General features: G+C 36.7%; 1 protein-coding gene across 13 annotated transcripts in view; it reads left to right on the top strand.

The window, feature by feature from the left end:
- The window catches only part of PPP1R9A (protein phosphatase 1 regulatory subunit 9A), a 296,255-nt gene that overhangs the window by 240,583 nt on the left and 30,545 nt on the right, over positions 1-25,127 (top strand). For 7 of the 13 annotated variants that reach the window (XM_082398188.1, XM_082398186.1, XM_082398178.1 and 4 more), the window contains 2 exons: positions 16,097-16,254; positions 16,766-17,063. In XM_082398188.1, coding sequence (XP_082254314.1) covers positions 16,097-16,254; positions 16,766-17,063 — 456 coding nt within the window. The remainder of the gene's footprint in view (positions 1-16,096; positions 16,255-16,765; positions 17,064-25,127) is intronic. The other 6 variants (XM_082398187.1, XM_082398189.1, XM_082398190.1 and 3 more) reach the window with 2 other exon arrangements.

Raw genomic sequence — 25,127 nt, 5'->3', positions numbered from 1 at the left:
ATGCAGGCTCTCTAGTTGAGACACGCAAGCTCAGTAGCTGTGGTGCACGGGCTTAGTTGCCCCACAGCATGTGGGATCTTAGTTCCCTGACCAGGGATTGAACCCGCGTCCCCTGCATTAGAAGGTGGATTCTTTACCACAGGACTACCAGGAAAGTCCCAATCCCGATATCTTTAAAAATAAAAATATTTCATAGCTACTTTTTAGGTAATTTAAGAATATCCTAGAGAAGGGAGCATAATGATAATGAAAATAATATCTTATTGCTGTTTCTCCTTTCCCTTACTCTTTTTCCACAAAATGGTTCAGCTGTTGCAATAAGACCCCAGGTTTCTTTTTTTTCTGTTTTTTTTTTAATTTTTGTTTATTTATTTATTTTGGCTGCATTGGGTCTTCGTTGCTGCACACGGGCTTTCTCTAGTTGCGGTGAGCGGGGGCTACTCTTCGTTGTGGTGCGCGGGCTTCTCATTGCGGTGGCTTCTCTTATTGCGGAGCACGGGCTCTAGGCGCAAGGTCTTCAGTAGTTGTGGCACACGACTCAGTAGTTGTGGCTCGCGGGCTCTAGAGCGTAGGCTTGGTAGTTGTGGCACATGGGCCTAGTTGCTCCGCAGCATGTGGGATCTTCCCGGACCAGGGCTCGAACCCGTGTCCCCTGCATTGGCAGGCAGATTCTTAACCACTGCACCACCAGGGAAGTCCCAGGCCCCAGATTTCTTAAAAGTAGATCTCTAAGATAGTAGTCCACATTTGAATCCTGAACCCAGTAAGCGTGGTCCCACACCTGGGATTTGTGGACGTATCAGTAGAACTCTGAGCCTGCTTAGATATTCAGGCCAGCCAATTCTTTGGTCAGTAGGCCCTATCGTATGGTATTTGCTTATTGTGACTCAGTTGTTAGCTTGTTGGTTTGCACTGAATCTGATTTTTCTGAATTGAATCTTTTTTTTGTAATTTACTCATATTTAAATAAAGTCTTTATCAGGAAGAGCAAGGGGAAGTAAACAACTGCCATTAAGGGTATCTGCCTTTTTCACCACCTGTGTGTTTTTAAATTCTTATATTTCATTCATTCATGCACTGTCTAGAAATAACTTGGAGCAACACCTTTATATGACAGGATAGAGTGAATTGAAACTGGCAAGATAAAGGAGAACAATGAGGATGAGGACAGAGTAGAACCAGATATGAGGGGCTTCCCTGGTGGCGCAGTGGTTGAGAGTCTGCCTGCCAATGCAGGGGACGTGGGCTCGAGCCCTGGTCTGGGAAGATCCCACATGACACGGAGCAAGTGGGCCCGTGAGCCACAACTGCTGAGCCTGCGCGTCTGGAGCCTGTGCTCCGCAACAAGAGAGGCCGCGATGGTGAGAGACCCGCGCATCGCGATGAAGAGTGGCCCCCGCTTGCCACAACTAGAGAAAGCCCTTGCACAGAAACGAAGACCCAACACAACTAAAATAAATAAATAAATAAATAATTTAAAAAAAAAAAAAAAAAAAAAAAAAAGAACCAGATATGATGCTACAAGTGTATATACCATATTTATATTATTTCTGAAGCTAAGTCTTTAATTTGGCTGTAAACTTTCTAGTCATCAGAAGGAGATGGAAACCCTGGTCCATTACATTCTTCACAGTGTTCATAAGATTAAAACAAACCATCTACTCAAGAGAAGTATAACTATTGGTACAAATAATGCATGATTTGGAGCAGTGATATTAATATTGATAACATCCTCACAGTAGATCCACTGATGATTGTATTAGGGCATTTTCACACAGTGAACCTCAGTGTGGACTAATGGCATCACATAAATATACAATGTAGTGTTCAGTAAAAGCAATTTAAACTACTGAGAGGAGAGGATGTATAAGAAATGATGGTACTTAGCTCTCTGTTGACCTAGGTTGGTGCTCAGATACTCTGTCATGTATGTCAGGTCAAATTTGTTAACCATGTTCAAAACTTCTAGAATGTGTTACTGAGGGAGATGCGTCAAAAAATAACACTATAATTGTAGATTTATCTGTTTCTTCTTTTGGTTATGTAGGTTTTTGCTTTATGTGTTTGAGGTGATGTTAATGGATACATACAATTTAGAATTGTTATATCTTCTGGTAGATTGACCGCTGATCATTAGGAAATGTCCCTCTTTATTTCTAGTAATTCACCTTGTTATCGATTTTGTTTGAGATTTGAAGAGCTGTATCAGCTTTCTTTTAGTAAGTGTTTGTGTGGTATCTTTTTCCATTCTTTTACTGCAAATTTTCCATGTCTTTTATAAGCAACGGTTAGTTGTTTATTTCTATTACAGTCTCAATCTTGCTTTTAAAAAATTTTCTCAATCTTTAAGATGTATTTAGAAAGTTGCTATTTAATTTATTTACTGATATATTGAGTTTAAATCTAACATCTTACTATTTGTTTCTAATTAACAAAAATCTTTCTTTGTTCTTTTTATCTGCTTTCTTGCCTTCTTTTGGATTAATCAAGTGGGGATTTCTTATTTATTTTTTCCTATATTAACTTTATTCTTTGTGTGGATACCTACAGATAAAATTTAGAATATTTGCTGGAGAGGATGGATTGACTATTCATTAAGATGTCCCCATTCAACTGTTGTGGGGGGTTTGTTTGTTTGTAAACAAGTTTATTAGCATGATTAAAAACATATTTTGAATAATGACAAAGAATTTCTAAACATGAAAGAATATCAGTGGCTATACCTTATAACCAATATTTGAAATTGAATGGGCAAGCTTTATTGCCAGTCTTCCTTTTATTTAAAAAAATCCATTTATTGGTGCTATGTGAAGTCACAACTTGTTTTCTTTGGGAATGAGTCCTTACTGCAGCTAAGCATAAAAAAAAATCTTCCATAATTGGAGCATGACCTGCATTACTGAGTAAAGAGTTGGTAAAAATCCTCAAAGCGTTGGGGATTTGTTTTTTCTTAAAAACAAAAAAACAAGAAAACATTCTTTTTATATAAGTGTTGTAGTTCTTTGTGAGCTTTTAATAAATACAAATTGTCAATAAGTTAGAGGTTATACTCCCGGGCAAATGCCTTGAGTATGGTTTTCTGTGTAGCTAATGTAGTATAGATCTGTATATTTAACAGTTAGGTTGGATATGGGGTTAATACAGGTTTCTGAGGTTTAAACTAACATGATTGTGTTCTGGAATAGAGTCCCTCCTCTACTCTCAGATGAGCAGAGTGAACGCCCACTGGCTGACCAGAATTCTCTTTATTTAAAAAAAAAAACTACTTGTTTACAAAGGTAAATGTTGAATCCAGAAATGTATTTTAAAGTCTACATATATATTATCATGACCAACTGTGTCTATGTAAGAAACACAAAGTTGGTTCAACATTTTAAAACTCATATAATTCACACATTAACTAGAGGAAAAATGTATATAATCATTTTATTAGATGAAGACAAACACTAAATAAAGTTGAACAGTTATTCATGGTAAAAAGTTTATTAAGCTAGAAATACATAGGAACTTTCTTAACTTATTATGTGAGGCTAACAAAAGTCTCTATCAATCATCATATTTAGTGGTCAAATGTTAAAATCAAGAATTTCCTTTAAAATTAAGAATATTTTTAATGTTTCACCACTAAATGTTTTTTTTTTAATAAATTTATTTATTTATTCTTGGCTGCATTGGGTCTTTGTTGCTGCACGCGGGCTTTCTCTAGTTGCGGTGAGCAGGGGCTACTGTTTGTTGTGGTGCCTGGGCTTCTCATTGTGGTGGCTCCTCTTGTTGTGGAGCACGGGCTCTAGGTGCGCAGGCTTCAGTAGTTGTGGCACACGGGCTCAGTAGTTGTGGCTTGCGGGCTCTAGAGTGCAGGCTCAGTATTTGTGGCTCACGGGCCTAGTTGTTCCGCGGCATGTGGGATGTTCCCGTACCAGGGCTCGAACCTGTGTCCCCTGCATTGGCAGGCGGATTCTTAACCACTGCACCACCAGGGAAGCCCCAAAAAACGTAATTTTTTAAAAGCTACCATTTATGATAGCAACAAAAAATATAAGGTAGCTAGTATGAATTTAACAAAAGAAGCTCAAGACCCATGAAAAGACATTCAAGAAGACACGTATAAATCAAAAGAGATAGGAAGCCTCAATATTGTAAAAATGACATTATGCCAAATTAATCTATGTATTCCATACAGTTTCCATCAGAATTTGAACAGGGTTTTTTTTTTTTTGGAACATGACAAGTTGTTTCTAAAATGTAGGTGGAAGAACAACTTGGCCCAGAATAGTCAAGATACTCCTGAAGAAAACCAAGGTGAGGGAACTTGTTCTTTCAGATGCTGAGATTCATTGTAAAGCAGTAGTATTAAGACAGTGTGGTGTAATCTCAGCAATTGACAAGTAGACCAGTGCAACAGAATAGAGTCCAGAAACAGACTGATCCATTCATGTTAGTTTGAGAATGATACAAAACTGACACTGCAGATTAGTGGGGCAAGGATGGACTAACAAATGGCTGGGAAAATTGACGATTCAAATGGAAAAAAATGAAATTGGATCTGACCTCATACCATTCATGAAATAGATTTCAAATGGATTGTAGTCTCAAATATGAAAGGCAACATTTATAACTTTTAGGAGAAAATGTAGGAGAATGCTTATGTGATTTCTTATTTAACACAAAAAAATCCAAATCATAAGTTTGATAAATTTGACCACAGTAATATTAAGAAAATCTGATCATGAAAAGATACTATAAAAACATAGAAAGAGAAGCTAAAAATTGAGAGAAGATATTTACAGCCCATGTAACTAAGAAAAAAGATTGTTATTGTTATCCAGAATATACTTAAAACTTACCCCAATCATAAGAAAATACAACTAACATAATAGAAAAGTGGACAAAACAATAAGCAGTCTGTTCACAAAAGAGGAAACCCAAAGATTGGTGAACATAAATAAACATTCAACCTCATTAATAAAAATAAAATGATTGGCAAAGATAAAGTTTCACAGTAATATGTGATAGCCAGTATGCAGTGGAAAAAAAGAAAACTCATACAACTATTTTGTTAAAACAATTTGATATTATCTAGTAAAATGGAAGATGTACAAATTCTATGGCCCAATAAGTTCACTTCTGTATATATATATGCTCTCCAGAAATTCTTGCTGTGTACCAGGAGACGTGTTCAAAAATGCACAGCAACATCATTCATAATAGCTACAGTAAAAAGTTAATTAATTCTAGTCAAACCTTTCAACATAATGTTGAGCAAACAAAAAAAATGATTTGAAGAATATTATGTACAGTTGATTACCATGTATATAAAGTTTAAAAGCAAGCAAAATTAATCAGTATTTTCTTTAGAGATACTTTTGTGGAATAACTAGGAGAAAAAAACAGGGGTTACAACTAGGAACGGGACACAGAGAGGGCTTCAAAAGTACTAATTTTGTTTCTTAGGCTTGATAGTAGGTACATGGGTGTCTTTTTTTTCCCCCTTCTATTTCTATATGACTTACATATATGGTATACTTTTTTGCATAAATAAAATATTTTAAAATAAAAAAAATTAAGTAGCATAATTAAAAGATGAGAATGAGAAAAACCACAAAAGATTTTTAGGCTTAAAATATTCGTTTAAGATTTGTAAGAAAAAAAAAAAAGCCAGCACCAGCCAGACATTTACATCGATAAGGAAGTTCCTGAGGTCTTTGGACTCCTCCAAGAAATTATTTTCTGCTGAGGCTGTAACTATGTGTTGTCTTTGTGTTTCCCTGAGCCCTCAATGTTAGTGGCTCTTTTCTGCTACCTGTGGATATGAGGCCAGGCCAGACTCCTACCACCGCATCTGATTTATTTCCTGATAGAGTCTGAGAGTACATTAAACATTCACTTTTAGCACTGGAACCCAGAATTTTAAAAGAAGGTTAAAGACATGATTAAAGTCAGAATTCATGAAATGGAAAGTTATTAAAAGGAAAGTGAATGCTTACACTACATCATCAGGAGTGTCTTATACAAGAGCATGAGATACAGAGCAGTGAAGTAATTATTCCATGCTGTCATGTTGTTTAGTTCTAAATTGGGGCAGGGGAGAATTCTTGACTAGATTCAAACTTTCTTTATCATGCCTATAGATATAATTTTTTGGTAAACTTTCACAATTTTTATTTTCAGTAATTTTTAAAAAATTTTATTTATTTATTTTTGGCTGCATTGGGTTTTCATTGTTGCAGCGAGCGGGGGCTACTCTTTGTTGCAGTGCGCGGGCTTCTCACTGCGGTGGCTTCTCTTGTTGCAGAGCACAGGCTCTAGGTGTGTGGGCTTTAGCAGTTGCAGCACGTGGACTCAGTAGCGGTGCGCGGGCTCTAGAGCGAAGGCTCAGTAGTTGTGGTGCACGGACTTAGTTGCTCGGCGGCATGTGGGATCTTCCCGGACCAGGGCTCAAACCCGTGTCCCCTGCATTGGCAGGCAGATTCTTAACCACTGCACCACCAGGGAAGTCCCTTCAGTAACTCTTGATCCCCAATAAGTAATTTTGACCATGAAATATTATTGAATTGCACTAATTAAAGGTTGAACATTCCCAGTAAATCACTGTGGAAAATTTTAATGAACAAGCCAAATGAATGAGAAATCAATACTTATTGATTGTTTTCTGGCATATCATTAAAGCCAAAATCTGTTCTCTTACTCAAAAAGCAAAGCACCTAAACTGCCTGTCTAGTTTTGTGCAAGTTTTGCATCTGTCTATGTGTAAGCCATTAAGACTTTTGTTGACAAATCAATGAGGCATTCAAAAGGAGGTATTTAGTTGCAAAACGGCAACTCTCCTTGGTTCATATTTCTCACTGCATCTTCATAAGTTCACAGAAGTCACCAGACCCTTCAGTCATACTGAGAATATGTATTGGTGCTAGAAGAGATCCAAGGTTGTTTTGATGGAAAGCAAGTTATTTTTTCAGAAGCTAAGTAATTTTCTGTTCATTTTAGGAAAAGTGAGCTACTTCATATTTTATTTTGGCTTTTGAATAAAATTAAATAAAAATAAAATTTTATTCAAAAGCCAATTGAACTGTAAAGGTAGATTATGGGGCTTCCCTGGTGGCGCAGTGGTTGAGAATCTGCCTGCCAATGCAGGGGACACGGGTTCGAGCCCTGGTCTGGGAAGATCCCACATGCCGCAGAGCAACTAGGCCCGTGAGCCACAACTACTGAGCCTGCGCGTCTGGAGCCTGTGCTCCGCAACAAGAGAGGCCGCGATGGTGAGAGGCCCGCGCACCGCCATGAAGAGTGGTCCCCACTTGCCGCAACTAGAGAAAGCCCTCGCACAGAAACGAAGACTCAACACAGTCATAAATAGATAAATAAATAAATAAATAAATAAAAGAACGTGAATTTCTTTAAAAAAAAAAAAAAGGTAGATTATGATCTTCTGCAAGTCAAGACAATTTTAACCCAAATGTGGAATATAGCTCCTTTTCAAGGAAACGTCACAAGATAGCTGTGTTTTGAAGTGTTTCTTATATTTTATAAATATGCTCTGGTTCGCCGTGGAATCCTAACTTTATAGATTGGAAGACAGCATATGATTATGCTAAGGTAAGCTGACTAAACGAATAGGCTGGGAAATCAGGGTGGAGGGATATAAAAGTAGGAAGGAGAAGATGCTGCACAGAGTGGTTTGTATATGAAGTATGTGCTGGGGGTTCCTGTAGATTATTTAAGATTTCACTTAAGATGTCTACCAGCCAAGAGAGAAACACAGTCAATCATGGGGTCACAGCATCTATAGAGTTAAAACTCGAACGATGAACAGCTATTTCTGGAATTAGGACCAGAAAATTCTCTTGTGTGCATGGTTCTGAACAGTCTGCCAACCATATTGTTCCAGTAGTTATAGTACTGAGATCCTTAAGGTTTTTTCTGTTAATGTGGGGCACAGACATCAGGTTATAACTGAATTCTCTTAGGTGGACATGAAGTAATGTTCTACTTCAATACTGTGCCCTGATTATTTCTGAGACCTATAGGAAATTCCACTTATGAGGAAAGTTAGGAAAAATTAGAACGTATTTGAAAATTTGAAACTGAAAACTCTGTTGCTTGTGAGTTTTCTGATGAAACAGAAGGGTTTGGGGCACCAAAAAGTCATTCTGATTTTTATTTTGATTTTAACGTTTGATTTATTCAAGTTACATTATCAAAAACCTAGTTCTTTACATTTTAAAACTTGATTTGCAAATCACTGCTAAGTGATCTTTGAATAATATTTAGTTCCTATTTACAGATGTAGCTAATTGAACATCTACAAACATTTAAAATTGCATTTATAAATTTGTTATATTTGGTTTCCTTTTTAAGTACTATTGTTAGCAACTGACAGTCTTTGCAAGTACTTAAGAAGTTCTTATACATCTGTTCTATTAAACTTAGAAGTATTGTGATCTTTAAGTTTTCTTAAATCTTCTAATGCTGTATTATGCAACTCAGTCTTCCTCTAGTCAAAAGATACTTTCCCATTTAGGAAGCCAACAACTATCACCTCAGGTAACTTAGGTTATTTTCTACCAAAGACATAAAATCTGAGTTCTTCCCATACTAATCAAGGAAGATGTTATGTCACAGTATGTAATTTGGGGACTTGCCTAACTAGCATGCTTGGAATTACTAATATCCAGAGATTATTGACAGAAAAACTGATTAGATTCCTATAAGCAACCCTGAGTGAGAATACAGAAGCTTGTTTATTGTTGTCATGTCAAAGACACTATAGTGTTAAGAAAAGAATATTCACATAAACCACCTGCCTAGACCCAAGCTCTGACATGACTTCATAGTCCTACTCACAGAAGTCTGCAGTTCCCAGCTGGTTTGCCCATTTGATTTGATTTTACATTTCTTCAAATTTTGGGTAGTGCAGATCTTTTCTATCAGAGTCTAAAGACAGCTTACAATGAAGGAGTCCGAAGATATTTAAATGCCCTGTTGTCTAAATCTCAATTCTGTATCCCTTTATATTCTCAGAATCAAGCAACTCTTACAAGTATTTCAAATGATATATGATGGAATTTAGTTCTTTATATAGTTTTTTTCTGACTTGTAGTCACTTCTTCCATGGGTAGTCTAGCCTAGTGGCATTACTAAAGAGTCATTCCTGAGATCTGAACTGTAGAAATGATCCCTGAAAGTATAGTCTTAAGAGATATAGACAGCAAAATTTGGACCTCTCTCCCCTTTGAGAATAGGAGTGTAGGTTGACCGTAAGCTGAAGAAGGCTAAGTTAAATATCAGACTGCACTGGAGAAGCACTACATTAAAACAAATTACCAAATTATGTTTCAAAACCATACAGATAGTTTTGAGATTGCATTTATTCGTAAATAGGTAAAGAATTCCTCAATGTTTTTCAAAGATTAGCAAATGAAATGTATAGTTCATACAACAATAAACTCAGACCTGATTTAAAAATTAAGAAAAAGCCATAATCTTCTGCTTGTTCTAAAATGGTAAGAAATCAAATCAGCCTCCTAAAATTTCATAAATACTACTTGGGATACAAAATTTATCAGGTTTTGGGTGGTTCTAAAGAAATCGACTATTAATAGAGTTGAGAGTGAGAGTTGCCCATGGATGGGTTCCTAACCAAAGTGCTATCATAAGATGAGCTGAAGTTGTATAACTTGGTCTCAAATTACCGTGTCTGATTCAGTATACCCTCCCCATACAATACTGAGACAAAGTAGTAAATGGAAGGAAGCTAAACTATTGGGCCCTTATTTAGTCCCAATCACCTGGCAGTAAAATAGCAAGGCAGGCAAACAGTCTCCATAGATGTGATGAAAGAACAGCCATCTCACATGGGGCAGGCTGACAGTCACAGGGATTTTGACAGAGTATCCCGGGCTGATACCAGCATCTGATAATCCTGAGTCCTAGAACACTAGCGCTATCAGATTAGAATGGAATTAAGATGTCTGTAAAAGTAAATTTACTGAATATGTGTTTTTTTCTTTCTTATTAATTTTAACTACATAAGTAATATATAGTTTTTTTTAAATACCTAATACCAAAAAAAAAAACAAATTTAACATTACAAATAAGACTAAAGTACCTGTTGACCAACATCTCCAAATCTAATATCTTCTTTGGAGGTAACCACCATTATCAGTATGAAGTATATCTTTCCAGCTTGCTTGCTATGCAATTATATGCATATATTTACTGTTGGAAAAATGTATTTTATGTTGCTGGGTTTTTTTAATATTTAAAATGAATATGCACGTTGTTCTGCACCTTGCTTTAGTCACTTAATATCTTGCTAATCTTTTTATGTCAGTAAATAAAGACATTTGTTGAGTGCTTATAATGTACTCTTTCAAGCATTTGTATATCTATTTAATGCATTTAGTCTTCATGACAATGCAGTTATTATTATGTTGTTATTATCATGCCCATTTTAGCAGCTGAGGATTCTGAGGGAAAGAGAGATTAGAGAAATTGCCCAATTTAGTGACAGAGCCACCGTTTTGGGTTCTGTTCAAGGAAGACTAACTCCAGGTCTCCTCTCACGGCAACTATTTTACACCGCCTCTCTGAGGTACATTAGCCTACCTCTGAATGCGGTGTGTATCAACCCAAAGCCCCATGGGTCCATCTTTTGTGAACTTGCAGTGACTGAATGATATGCAGATACTGTTCAAGTTTAAAGATGCCACCGAGTGCCTCATTTTGCTCGGCATTTCGGTTGATAATAGCACAAGCCAGGCAGTGTGATGGTATAAGGTGTGTGTGACTGTCTTTGAGGAGAATAATGCACGTAAGAATGCGGAGCAGACCCCATTGTTATGCTGCACCATTCCCCTACTTCCCTCGAAGCCTATGTCTGATCTGTGAGCAGCATTCCATTTACGTCAAAAATAACGTCAATCTAGTGAAAGAAGTGAATGACTCAGAGCATTACTGTAGAGAACTGGTCTCTGTGTAATATGATCTATAACATCCTAATTTCACAGAACATTTTTCATAACAGCTGCTAAAATTGTGATCGGATCCATTAACTTCTTTTAAAGGATCCAATGTGAAGCAATATTGAAGCTAGACTTAAAATGCAGGTGTACTGAGGTGGAGTCCCACCCACTCAAACCTGCATTATCGTTAGCTACTTCATACCTTTTCTGCATTTGTCTGTCTATATTTATTGATCCACTTGTGTCTGCTCTTCTTTTGTATTTCTAGCTGCATTTGAGTCAGAGATAGGCTATTTCAGAGTCTGGAGGGTCTGAAAGAAAGAACAGAGAAGAAAGGAGAGAGGAAAAGGAAGTTTTCCTCTAATTCCAATGGACAGCAGAACAAGATACACTGGAGACAAGGGGTAGAGGAAGAACCCAGGGTCTTGCGTTTATGAAAGTAGTGTTATGCTATGCTATTGATTAAGATCTCTGTAGAGAATGAATGACAGTGAGAGAACATGGCCACCAAAGCCCTTACATTGAGCAGCTCATAACTTAGAAATGTTGACCCAGTTGGATTTCTCCTGCCACATCGTCATCCACAAAAGTGACAGCTAATTTTTCTATGTAAGAATTTTATTCCTTGGATAAATACAAAGTCAAATAAAATCCCTCCATTTTATTTTTTCTTCTGATGCTATATCCTTCTGGGAATTTGTAAAGTTAGCCCTTGACATGTATTTTTGTTTGGAACGTAGAGTAAGACTAAAAAGTTTCGAAGAAGGTGGAAGGTGACTTGTGAAATTTACTTTCAGACTTGAGAGTGTCCTTCTAGAAAGAGGATAGGCTTCTGAGGACTGAGCTTTATCCAGTCTTCCACAGATTAACTGATAAAGTCAGTACACAAGTTAGTGACCTGTGAGCCTTGGTTTTCCTACCTGAGAAAAAAGGCTGGGCCAGAATCCCTAAGGTTCGTTTGAATTATAATATTCTGATTCTTATATGACATGATTGAAAAATACAGCTTCTAGTGGTCATTAGATCACCCTTCTCGTTACCCAGCAGCATAATCCTGTACACATTTTCCTTCTCTCTCACACTAATACTCCTGAGGGGGTTGTTACTTGCGGTGTCTTTAGTAGTTGCTTCCTCTGGACAGCCATTTCTTCCAACTTCCTTCTGGTGTAAGAGTTGTTGAAGTGAAAGTCCTCAGCTCCATTCCAGTTTTATAGATCTTAAAAAAAATTTTTTTCCTCAGGATGGGAATACAGATTACTGATTTATAATCCATTAATCACTGCTGTAAAGAGGTCCTGAGATCTTTGTTTTCAGGCCCTCAAAAATTGTTAATTGGATGTGATGTGTTGTTGGCCACTTGGATAATGGATTTAAAGCACTGCTTCTCAGACTCCAGCTAACTTCATGTTTAATAGGTATCACTACATTTGTGCACTCCAGCGGTTTGCACCCAGTCAGTGCTAGCTGATGATAAAGCAAGCATACAAGATTGCCATTTGGGGGGTGTGCAACACCAGGACCAGGCGAATTACTGAATAGTAATGGGGCAGAAGCCCCAGAATAATTTTCTATACTCTCAACCCTGCTGATAAGCAGTTCTCACGTTCCCTCGCTTTATTTGTTCAGCACCTAGTGATGAGGTAGCTACTGCAATCCTGGATGTTATATACTATGCTGAGTCCTCCAGAGTTAGGTCTCTATTGCAAAAGGAACCATGTTTACAAAAGTAGAATGAGCTTCCTGTTTGGTTCTTTTTGTCACCAGGTAACCAAAGTTGTTACTAAACCAACCAAAGAAGAAATCATCTGAGAAATAATTTTTCTGTAGTTTTCAACATCTTCCTTTTTTATGCTCTTCCACATATGTGGAAGATTAATAACATTTCATAATAACATATTGGAGAAATGAATTTTCTAGACTAGTCACATCATTTGTGAATTGACAGCTGAACACACTGAACTCTAATTGCATTAAAATCTTATTCTAATAATTTGTTCAACACTAGCTAAATTGGAGTGTACAGACTAGTGGCCTAGGAGTCAAAAAACTAGAATACGTAGTCACGGCAGCTCATAAACTAGCTATGTGGATGAGGACAAGACAGTCAAGTTCTCTGAGCTTCAGGAGAGGAAAAAATATACTTGACTGCTCTGTCTCTTGGGGCTGTTGTGAGGAACAAATGAGATGATGTATGTGACAGTGCTTGGTGTTATAAAATGTACAGTCTAAATATGAGATAGATAAGTTGTAAGATGTGTGTGTATGGCAGTATATCTAATTATATTATTGCATTCCTCCATGTGGTATTTCCACTTTTTATATGTAAACAAGAGCTGGTGAAGTTGATTCTCTCCCGGTTATCACAACTCCTAATGGGCAGCTACAAGTTCAGATTTTATTGAAAAGAGGAAATTAAAGTGATCAAGGAGATTATTTTTTCTTCATTGACATGTAAAAAATAAAGGGACTACTGATAGAAAATATTTAGCTGTCTTTAAATATACTTGAATGGTCTGACTTTTCTGAATATCCACTTTTCTTTCAAGAAAGCAAAGGCAAATAAAGTGAAAAGGCAAACCTTCTGTACATATTGTTATTCAGTGGCTGTATCTCTCAGGGAAAAATATATTTAATTTTATTTGTTAGAACCATATACAAAGTGCTAAGTTCCATAGATAAGAAAGGTACAACCTGAGGTGCTTCCTTGTTTTGCTTTTATAATATAATATATTTAGAACATAATAATGCTTCATAATATTTAATACTGTGAAAAGAATTTCCTGGGGTAATGCTACTGTGAGAAATTGTTTTACTCTATTAATATCAGTACATATTAATATTTTCTACAACTCAGTTATTTGCTTTATTCTTAATAATTTAAATCCAAGAAGCACTTGATTATTAAGTTCTTGAACATTATGACTTCATTTAATGACTGCCGCTCTGAAAAGGTAAAATAGGATTAATGACCAAACTTCATTGTTTCTAAGGAGTGGCTACATCTGCAAATGTAAGGAGCAGTAGCATTCCACATAAATTCAACTAGGGGAACACTTTTCCTCAGCCAGTGCCTATTCAGCCAGTGTTCATGGGTAACCTACCCTCTTCCCTTTTAGAATGGCAACTTTTGAGTCCTGACTTAGACTCTGGGCAGCAAGATTAAGGGTGGGGAGAGGCAGACTAAAGAGAACCACAGTGGTTTCTCCCTCTAGCCTCTACCAGGTCATTTTGTATATGTTCCACTTCACTCTTTTTTTCTTTGAGTCTTTTTATTTAAAGACTTAAACACTTTCCTTTGAAAAATCTGTGTAGTTTCTGGTGGGGAGAGAAGATATCCAGGAAAAAAAAATGAGACAAAGACGCATACACGTAACTTGGAATATAAACTTAAAAGTTAATAAAAGGAAATTGGGGGGCAGTATTTCTTTTAACTTTTCAGTTCTTTTACTTTATTTATCTTACAGTTTTGTTGAGATATAACTGACACAGCACTGTATACGTTTAAGGCATACAGCATAATAATTTGACTTACATAAATCATGAAATGATTATCACAATAAGTTTAGTGAATGTCCATCATCTCACATAGATACAAAGTAAAAGAAAAAGAGAAAAAAATATTTTTTCCTTGTGATGAGAACTCTTAGGATTTACTCTCTTAACTGTCACATATAACATACAGCAGTGGAATTATATCTATCATGTTGTACATTACACCCCTAGTACTTATTTATCTTATAGCTGAAGTTTGTACCTTTAAATACCTTCATCTAATTCCCCCTTCTCCCACCCCCACCTCTGGTAACCACAAATCTGATCCCTTTTTTCAGTGAGTTTGTTTGGTTGGTTGGGGGTTTTTTTTGAAGCATAATTGACCTACAACACTATGTTAGTTCCTGTTGCACAACATAGCAATTTGATATTTTTATACATTACAAAGTGATCACCACAGTAAGTCTGTTTACCATCTGTTACTATACAAAGATATTATGCTATTGTTGACTGTATTCCCCACTCTGTACATTTTATCCCCATGATTCATTAATTTTGTAACTGGAAGCTTGTACTGCTTAATCTCCCTCACCTATTTCACTCATTTCCATATCCCTTCCTCTTTGGCCACCACCTGTTTGTTCTCTGTATCTAAGACTCTGTTTCTGTTTTGTTATGTTTGTTCATTTGTTTTGTTTTTTAGATTCCACACATAAGTGAAATCATACAGTATTTGTTTTTCTCTGTCTGACTTATTTCACTTAGCATAATACCCTCTAGATCCATCCATGTTGTTACAAATGGCAAGATTTCATTCTTTTTTTATGGTTAATAGTCTGTTGTGTATACACACACACACACACGCACACGCACACACCACATCTTCTTTATCCATCCATCTATCAATGGTCAGTTTATTATACTTCATCCATAATACTAGTAAATTAAGTACTTGTGGTGGTTTACCTGTTTTTTGTTTTTGTTTTGCTTGGATAGCCCGACCTTGTTTTATTTCCCCAGCTATCTTAAATTTGCTGTTGAGGTAAGTTCTTTGCTGGTCTTTCTAGAGAGTTCAAAGAAGAACAAGCTAAATTTTCAGAATCTCTGTTTTGGGTGGAAAAAAATATATTAAGACCAAAATGGTACAGTCCTTACTTACAGTTACAGTCTTGGTAACTTTTGCTGTAGAAAATTTATGCTGATGGTCACCTTTGGTATCTGCTCTTGACCTGGCACCTGACTTTTTTAGGTTTTTTTCTTGACTTCTAAGATCTCCCAACTTTGACACACCTTCTTGTATCTTTGTTCATCCAACACTCCAGCATGCATTCATGTAAATAAATAAATACAAGTGCGTGCTTTTTATAGTTATGTTGTAGAAAGGTTTTAATGGTCTTTGGATGTTAGATTTTTGTTGTTGACTTGGTCATCTTTAGTGTTCATTTCTTCCCTTAGGCTTTGTACATTTCTCCTAAATCTCACTGATTTCTTTGTTACCTCTGTTACCAGACAGGCCGCCATGGTTGTCACCTGTTTCCTGCCTGGTATTACTGATAACCTTGAGATTTTGTTATCAGTGTCTATGGTCTCTGTCAATCCTCTCCAAAGTTTTCACAGATTATTTTGCAATATTCTTTTCTTAGACTTTAATGAAGCAGTCCCAGAGACAGAACGCCTGGATTCAAAAGCGCTGAAAACCCGGGCCCAGCTTTCCATGAAGAACAGACGCCAGAGGCCCTCTAGGACAAGACTCTATGATAGTGTCAGTTCAACAGATGGAGAAGACAGTCTGGAGCGAAAGGTGAGTGCCCCTGACCGCTTTCTGACTTGTGAGTTTGGGCTGTATCCTTGTTCCTACAGCTTATTGAAGATAATGATTTTCCTGCAGCCATATTCTGTATTCTAGTTGGAAACAGCTGGAATAGTTCACTTCTTTGTCTCCTAAATTCTTATTCACCTCGATATATCGTTGTAATTCAAATTCTTTCTGTACTCATTTGATGAACTAATAACCAAGAGCATTATCCATATTGTCATATTTCATGATGGTGCTTTTGATATTCAGCTGTTGGTTTTATCTGATGGTAAATAATGAGTGTACAAGTCATTGTTTCTACATGTCTTAGGTATCTGTGGTAGCTACAAAGGTAATATGGTGAATTGTTGTGAACTATGTAGTCTTATCTGTAAACCAACAAAAATGGGTTTTCATAGGGATTTACTAAAAAAAGGTCCGTCTGATTTCAAAGTAAGTATCACATGGGACTGATGCTCAGTGGCATAACCTCCTTTATAATCTCTTATACCAACAGCCTTCAAACAGTTTCTATAACCACATGCACATTACCAAATCACTTCTGCCCAAGGGTTTGAGAACTTCTCCAGAATCAGATTCTGGTGCTTCATCCCTCACTCCAGTGGCTGGCAATGTGCCCTTCTCGTCTGACCACATAGCTGAATTTCAAGAGGGACCTCTGCACCCAGAAAGGGAGCCTTCCTCCTCTACTGGGGGAGACACGTCATTCTCCTCTCCTTCAAAATCTGATCATGATATGGAAGAATCTCCTTGCCACCATCAAGCCACCACCAAGAAAATACTACAAGAAAAAGGTACTGTTAATTTTGTTGTTGTTTAGCTTTTGTTTTGTCTGACTTCACTAACACCTCAATTTGTGCCATGTAAAAATGGCTCTTTTCAAAAAAAAACAACAAAAACAAAGGCCTGTGTCTTTTCATAGCTAATAATTAATACTGCATTCCTTTTATATTATGGGACAAGAGAACACCCTTCTCTCATTTTTACTTTATTTTTTTTGATCTTTTCCTACCTGATTAGTATTTCACTTCTTCAGCTTTCTACAAGTTTACTATTGAAGGAAATTCTTCAGGAGGCCTTCGAGAGATTTTGTGTAATAGTAGCCCATAGTTTCAATAACTACTAACATAATCATTTAGAAAAAAATATGTATATATGAAAGTGAAAACAATATAGGTCTTAACCCATTAATTGGTTTTTATTTAGAAGAAATTTTCACAGTAATTTATATTGCAAAGACTGTTATAGAAAAGCTATGATAAAGATAATGCAGGGAGATTAGTCAATAAATTTGAAAATATGCTCCCAGAATTAGCATCAGAATTTCATAGCAGTGTCAATAGATTGTTGTCCTTTTAGTTGTATGCTTTAATTTATAGAAGTAATAAATTCCTGTTTAAACAAGTGAAATGATGCAGAGATATATAAAGAACAGGTTCATTCTCTTCCTGCCACATCTGATGTGTTCCTTTAAAGTAACCGAGAAGATTTGGTTATATTATTTTCACATCTGAAATGCACATAGATATGTATGGTGTGATTGTGTGTCTGTATATATATATATATATATATATATATATATATATATACACACACACATATATTTAAAACAAATGTATATATATATATATAAACAAAAATAATTTCTGGTGTGTGTTTTGTTTTATATACTTTTTTTTATAAAAGTGAATTCTACAAATGACATTATTCTGCAGTTTTGTTATACACATGATAATATTTTATGGACATCCCTCTGGGGCACTATACACAAATTTAAATGACAAGATAATCTTCTATAGTGAGCCGATAATATAACTGAGGCAACCCTTGTAGTATTGATGGACATTTAGGTTGTATCCCGGGTGGGGGTAGGTTGTTGTTGTTTATTTGCTTGTTTGCTTACCACTGTGAAAAAGATATAAGCATTCTGATGCTTTACATTCTTGTATGCTGATGCTTTCATTTCTGTAGAATAAATTTCCAAAAGTTGAATCGGTAGTCAGAGTATATTGTACTCAGAGGAGAATGTATGGCTTTAAATGCTTGTATTGTAAAAAATAAATACTGAAAATAAATAAAATAAATATTCAAAATAAAGGGAAAGAACAACCAAAAAACAGAAAATAGAAAAGAGGGGATAATGAAGATAAAAGCTGAGTCTAATGAATTTTTATTAACATGAAAAGCCTACTCTTAACACCTCCACAAAAAAAACGCCGCAAAGCTGTGTAAAAGTGAATAGCCCCCTGGAAGGACAGGTTAAGAAAAAAAAATAGAGAAACCAAAACACCCACAGCATTTGAAATGAGAAAGGAGATACAGAGGTTAAAAAAAATTTTAAGAGGGCACGCAAACTCTGTGGCAGATTTGAAAATCTAGAGGAAATAGAGGATTTCCTACCAAAATATAAAGTACTCAAAATGGTCTAAGAAAAAGAAAACCTGAATAAGCCAATAAGTACAGAAATATAAAATATATTTTTATAGCTTCCATTTAGAAAGGTACTGGGCCCAGGTGGTGTTATAACTGAATTCTGACTCACCTATTAAAAAAATAGATAGGAAAAGATAAAATAGAGCATCTATTTTATGTTAATTATTCCAGGAGGATGTTTTTCATTTATTTTATGTAGCTAGAGTCTTAAAAACTAGTAAAGATCATGTGGAAGAAGAAAATCTTATTATACCTTAAGAAATATATCTTATTTCTTATTATATAAGAAAATCTTATATAAAATCTAAATGTAGATTCATTTTAAATATGATGCTCGTAAATTAAATCCAGGAGTGAAAATTACTTATATTCCATAATCGTGTAGGGTTGATTATGGAAATGTAAGGATGGTTTAACATTAGAAAATCTAACTGTATGAATCATCATATGAACAAAGGAAAAGCGAAGTGTTATAATATTAATAGACATTGAAAGGAATTTGATATAATTTTTCAGACATTTCCTATAAAAACTTGTTAAGTAAAGAAGGGATTAGGAAAAAATCATCCAAATAAGATTAGTTATTTACCAGAGAGCAATGACAAAACATCATACTGAATAGTGAATCTTAAGCCACACAAAACTAGCAGATTATTTAGAGACACAAACAAAATGTTGAGGTTACAAATGGAATGACAAAGTTAATTACTTGGGAGGAGTGTCAGGGAACGAAAATGGAAGAGAATATACTGGGGACTTCCTAGGTATAAACCTCATGGGAGTGGGGTGAGAAATGAAATGGGTGTTTATTTTATTGTTTTTCCTTTAAACTCTAAAATTATTTTATAAAATACTCTTGATTTCAGTAGACAATAATATATATACAGAGTTAACTGATAGACTTTATATGTCTAACACACAAGTAGCTTCAAAGAATTTTTTAAGTCAAGCATAGGCTAAGGTAATAAATCGTCAATTTATTGAAGAGAAAATTCATGTTACTTATAAAATATGAAAAGGTGATCAACCTCATTAATGATCAGAGAAATAGTCATTTGAGTTAGACACGCATCAGATTACTTCCACCAACCAGTGCTGGCAAAGATATGGGACACACTCATTCATTACAGGTCTGAGTGTGCATCACTACTCGGAAAAGTCCATGCTCACTTATCTCTACCAGAGCAACAGTTGTAATCTTTCTACAAATACATCCTGAACATAGAAATACAGTTGATTGTGGAGGCTCACCTTGTTTTGTAACTCTTAGTAAGTGTCATAGCTTTATCCCTGATATTTTCCCTGGTTTCCTTCCCTGAGCCTATTGATTTGCCGGAATTATCTTCCACAGACTGGTCCTAAGCATAAGTCTTCCAGAAGACGTTTTAAGGTAAAAAAATAAGTACTTAGGGAGTACAAGATACTAGCGGAGGCAAGAGAAAATATGTCAAGCCTGCTAATTCATCAAAAGCAGTTGTAAAGTTGGTGAAGGACTTACACTGTGATTTTGGCCTACTTTCAAAAGAATGAAGGCTTCAGAAACTGTCATTAACTAACCTAAATTGTGGATTGTAATGGCACTTTTATAGAAATATACTTGTGTGAAGCCCTCTGTCATCTCCTCAAGGAAAAAAAGATGTGTATAGACCTTACTTGGTTCATAAGAAGGCAAAAGAGCAGAAGCATATATTTTGGAAATATAGGTTAATACTTTGTAGTCCACTGTTTGAGTTTATAAGGCATAACTTAGCTATCTGAAAGAAAGTACTTTATAGTCGGAGAGTGGATCCCTCACAAATGAAATCTGACTAAAATTTTTTAAAAGTGGCTACATCTTGTCTAGATTATTTCTCTTTTCCTTTTACTTCTAAAAGCAGATGTTTCATCTCAAATTGGAGAAGTATTACATGGATGTGAGTTGTGCTTCACAATCCATTAGCAGTAATATACAGCAAAATGTGGTTAGCAGTGATTAGCATTAAAATGTGAGAATTCCGTCTTTTCTCCAATACCTCCTTTGCTTGCTACTGCCTCTTCTTTGGGATTAAGCTTCCAGCTGTAGTAAGCAGGACCAAGAAACAAGGGGTGGGTAGTTTCTTCTCCAGAGACAAACTCTTAAGCTTTCCCATTTTTTTATTTTCCTGGATTGATCATGCTTCTGGGTAACTAGAAAGGAGCAATTAATTGAGCTTTTATAAAGTATTACCTTTATAAATAGTCAGTTACTAGTATGATAACCATTATTAGACATTAACTATGACCAGATGAAAGCAGTGCCTCACATTCTTTCCTTCCCTGGATAAAAGTTTCCAGCCTTGAAGAGCTTCCTGTGCCTTCCATGTTCACTAATATTAATCCATTCATTCATGTATTTATTCAACAAATAGTTATTGAGCACCTGCTCTGCATCCGGCATTGTGCTAAAGGCTGAATATACAATGATAACATTCCATCCTTTCCTGCAGGGAGTTTGCAGACTAGAGTCCGTTTGTCTGTCTCTCTGTCTCTGTTTCTCTCTCTCTCTTTGATTTATTGCTTGCTTGTTTGTTTGGTGACAGACCCTGTCTCTCTGACACCGCACAACCACCACCATCAATAACCAGGAAGCCCCTGTACTTTCTGCCTTCCACTCTCAGGCTCTGTTGCACCTTGAAAGATAGCAAAGAAACCTATCAGTCAAGACTCTTTACATTCTGTGAAATCCTTGAGTTCTTTGCCATTCAGAGCAGGACTCAACAGAGGTTAAGTGTGGCTAGCCTGATTTACCTGTGTGTATGTGTTTATATGTGTGTGGTTCTTACAACTCACTGGCTCCTTAATAAAGGAACTAGAATGGGATTTGTACTCACAAGTACAAACTTCATACGTAACATGCCACTCCAGGAAATTCTGGTTCTTCTTCAAAGCTCAGCTTAAATCTCACCTCCTTTAGTGGACCCTTTGCACACCCTCCCCATTCCCAGACAAAGTGAATTATTCTCTCTGATCCCACAGAAATTTTCACACTGTTACTTCTGCTTCTGTCACTTTGTGTGTGATAATAAGTGATCAGGTTGTCAAGTGTGAGCCAGAGTTTTCTCACTCGTCTGATTCATCTTTGTATTCATGGCCCCTAGTAAAGTATATGCATATAATTGATATTAATAAGGTTCTTGGATGAATTAATAAGTATGTCTCTCTAGATAATCAGTACAAGTCTTCTAGAACAGAGGTCGTCAAACCAAATTTGGCCTCCACCCGTTTTTTTTTTTTTTAACGATTTATTTATTTATTTATTTATTTATTTTATTTAGTTTTTGGCTGCATTGGGTCTTAGTTGCGGCACACGGGATCTTCACTGAGGCACGTGGGATTTTTTGTTGCGGTGCGCGGACTCTTCGTTGTGGTGCATGGGCTTCTCTCTAGTTATGGCGTGTGGGTTTTCTCTTCTCTGGTTGTGGCGCGCAGGCTCCAGGGCGCCTGGGCTGTGTAGTTTGCATCACGTGGGCTCTAGTTGAGGCGCATGAGCTCAGTAGTTGTGACGCACGGGATTAGTTGCCCCGCAGCATGTGGGGTCTTAGTTCCCTGACCAGGAATCGAACCCACGTCCCCTGCATTGTAAGGATTGTAAGGTGGATTCTTTACCACTGGACCACCAGAGAAGTCCCGCCACCCCTTTTTTTTTTTCTGATGAGATAAATGCTTTTATTTAATTAATTAATTAATTTATTTATTTATTTTTGACTGCGTTGGGTCTTCGTTGCTTCACGTGGGCTTTCTCTAGTTGCGGCGAGCGGGGGCTACTCTTTGTTGCGGTGCGCAGGCTTCTCATCGTGGTGGCTTCTCTTGTTGCAGAGCATGGGCTCTAGGCACATGGGCTTCAGTAGTTGTGGCATGTGGGATCAGTAGTTATGGCTCACGGGTTTAGTTGCTCCGCGACATGTGGGATCTTCCCGGACCAGGGCTCGAACCTGTGTCCCCTGCATTAGCAGGCAGATTCTTAACAACTGTGCCACCAGGGAAGCCCCTGCCAGCCGTTTTTATAAGTAAAGTTTTATTGGAGCACAACCACACTCATACAGTTACATACTGTTTTCATACTACAGTAGCAGAGTTGAGTAGCTGTGACAGAGTCAGTAGCCCACAACCTAAAATGTTTACTCTCTGGCCTTTTACAGAAAGTTTGCTGACTCCTGGTCTAGACATACATTTTCTTCCACTCAACATTGCTGGATAAACTCTGAAAATGTCTTAGTCATTGGTTGCCGTTTATCAAGATTTTTTAAAAGTGATATACCATTACTTTTGATCTAGCAAGGTACCACAAAGGTAATAATTAAGTTACAGCTGTAGTTGATTGCATTCCTGGGGCAAATTCTCCATTCTTCAGTTGAACACCTAATTGAAGTTGGGTGTTTTCTAAATTGCACCGGTACCACATTCACAAGTCATCATTTTGTTGTCATATTTGTGAGACCTCAGTGGAAACTAGGATAGAAAGAATCCCATTATAACTGGCTAAATGATAAACATCTAACCCCATTTCAGTTAAAATTAGAGAAAGTAAAAGATTATTCCTAGAGGTTTGTTAAGCAAGTTATATGGCAATAAAGGGCATGAAAATATTTTCCCCCTGTCTATTCTTTGAGTAGCCTAATACTAAAGTTTTAGTCTCTGGACTTACACAGCAATGGGCCTTTGTTCAGACAAGGTTGAGTAAGTGAACTACTATCAGTTTTCTACTTGTGATTTGTTCATTATTCTAAGTGTATATGTGGCCGTTAGGGCATTGCCTAACACAGAACATATCTTCAGAAATATTTGTTGAATTAATGTCCTTGCAAGTAGAAATCTTTACAGGATTCATTTATTATTATGTTGCATTAGGCCTTTATACATATAGAAATAGTAAATTTTATCATTGCTCAGAGGACGGCGTGGTTAACCCTAGCTGAGATTAGTAAATGAGACATGACAAAGAAAATACAATTAGAGTAACTACTGAAGGACTGAAAAAACAAAAAAGATAGGTAAGGAAGGCATATAAGGCAGGGAGATGGCATTGACAGAGACAGGCACACATAAGATGAAATGACAGGAGTGGGGCTGTCCCAGCCTGCTGGAAGCAGTCTGTTTATTCAGGTTAGAGTGATTGCTCGTAAAATCGAACAGGTAGGTTAGGTCTATAGCTCTAGAATTTAAATACCTTAGATACCTTATCATATTACTAGAAAACCACAAGATGCTTGAGCAGAGGAATAAAAAGGAAAAGACACTAGGTATGAGGAAGTTGAGTTAAGAGACCCTGAAAGGTGGAGGAGCAATAGACAATGACAGGAAAGAATGATATGAAAATTGTTGACATGTATGTAAGTTGACAAGATCAAGAGGAAGAGAGTGAGGTCAAAACTGATCACAGGGTTTCTAGCCTCAGAAAACACGGTCTTGTCGTTAATAGAAAATAGGAAATCAGAAGCATTATGAGGGAAAGGTGATTAACTCATTTTTAGTAGAGGAGGTCTTGAGCTCAAGAGAGAAGCCAGGGCTGGGAGGTAGATTTCAGAGTCCCCAGAATAAAAGAAGAGGTAGTCAAGGGTCTTGTTGCAGTGAGACTAAGAAGAATGCAGTCCCAGAAAAGGCCTTAGTATTTAGCTCAGGAGATCAATTATTACCTTTGAAAATGAAGACCAGGTTGCCAAAGATTAAAGCTGGGTCACCCAACGTGAGGACTTGGACTTCTAATTGCTCGTCAAGGTAGTATTGGAGAGATTTCAAAAAGCCTAATGGAAATTCCACATACAGCTAAATAACAAACAAAAATGTCACAGTTCTTTTTCTTTTCCTGAAATCATACCAATCCAATGTTGGTTTTTATGCGGACTAGAAGTTCTGAGGTACATTAACGATGGATTTGATTGATTTAAAGCGGGAAAGTGCATTATTACTTAATCTTGCCTCTTCAGCCTTTTGAAAGAATTCATTTAAGTGTTCCTTGGAACACACTTTGGCAAATGTATGAGATAATGATGTGAGGTTGCCTAGCAGCAGGCTCTCTGATGGGCAGAACCAGGCTTTTAGTCCCAAGATGTCCACATAACCGCCACACTAATAGGTTACAGAGTGTTGCCATGTACATTGTTTCATCTGGTCTTCGCACCACTCGTTAAAATATCTCCCAGCCACCTTTATTTCCGAAAATAATAAGGCAGTCTCCTTTTAACTTTGCACATTCCTAGCTGTTGAGAGTTGCTCTAGAATTTATTTGGAAGAATCTGGTACTTTCTTTCCTTCAGGTTCTGTTAAGAAAATTGAAATCCTGCTTTTTTTTTTTTAATGTCCATTAGCAAAATCACCTTAGAACGAGTTTGTGCCGTGTGTATATTTTTTTATGTGCATGTGTCACATCTGTGGCTATTTAATTCAGTTACCCAAAGAGTAATGATGCA

Source organism: Balaenoptera borealis (assembly GCF_965194805.1).
Source record: "Balaenoptera borealis genome assembly, chromosome: 7".
Taxonomy (NCBI): Eukaryota; Metazoa; Chordata; class Mammalia; order Artiodactyla; family Balaenopteridae; genus Balaenoptera; species Balaenoptera borealis.
The sequence above is the reverse complement of the archived record's forward strand: the minus strand, read 5'-3'. Positions and strand labels throughout refer to the sequence as shown.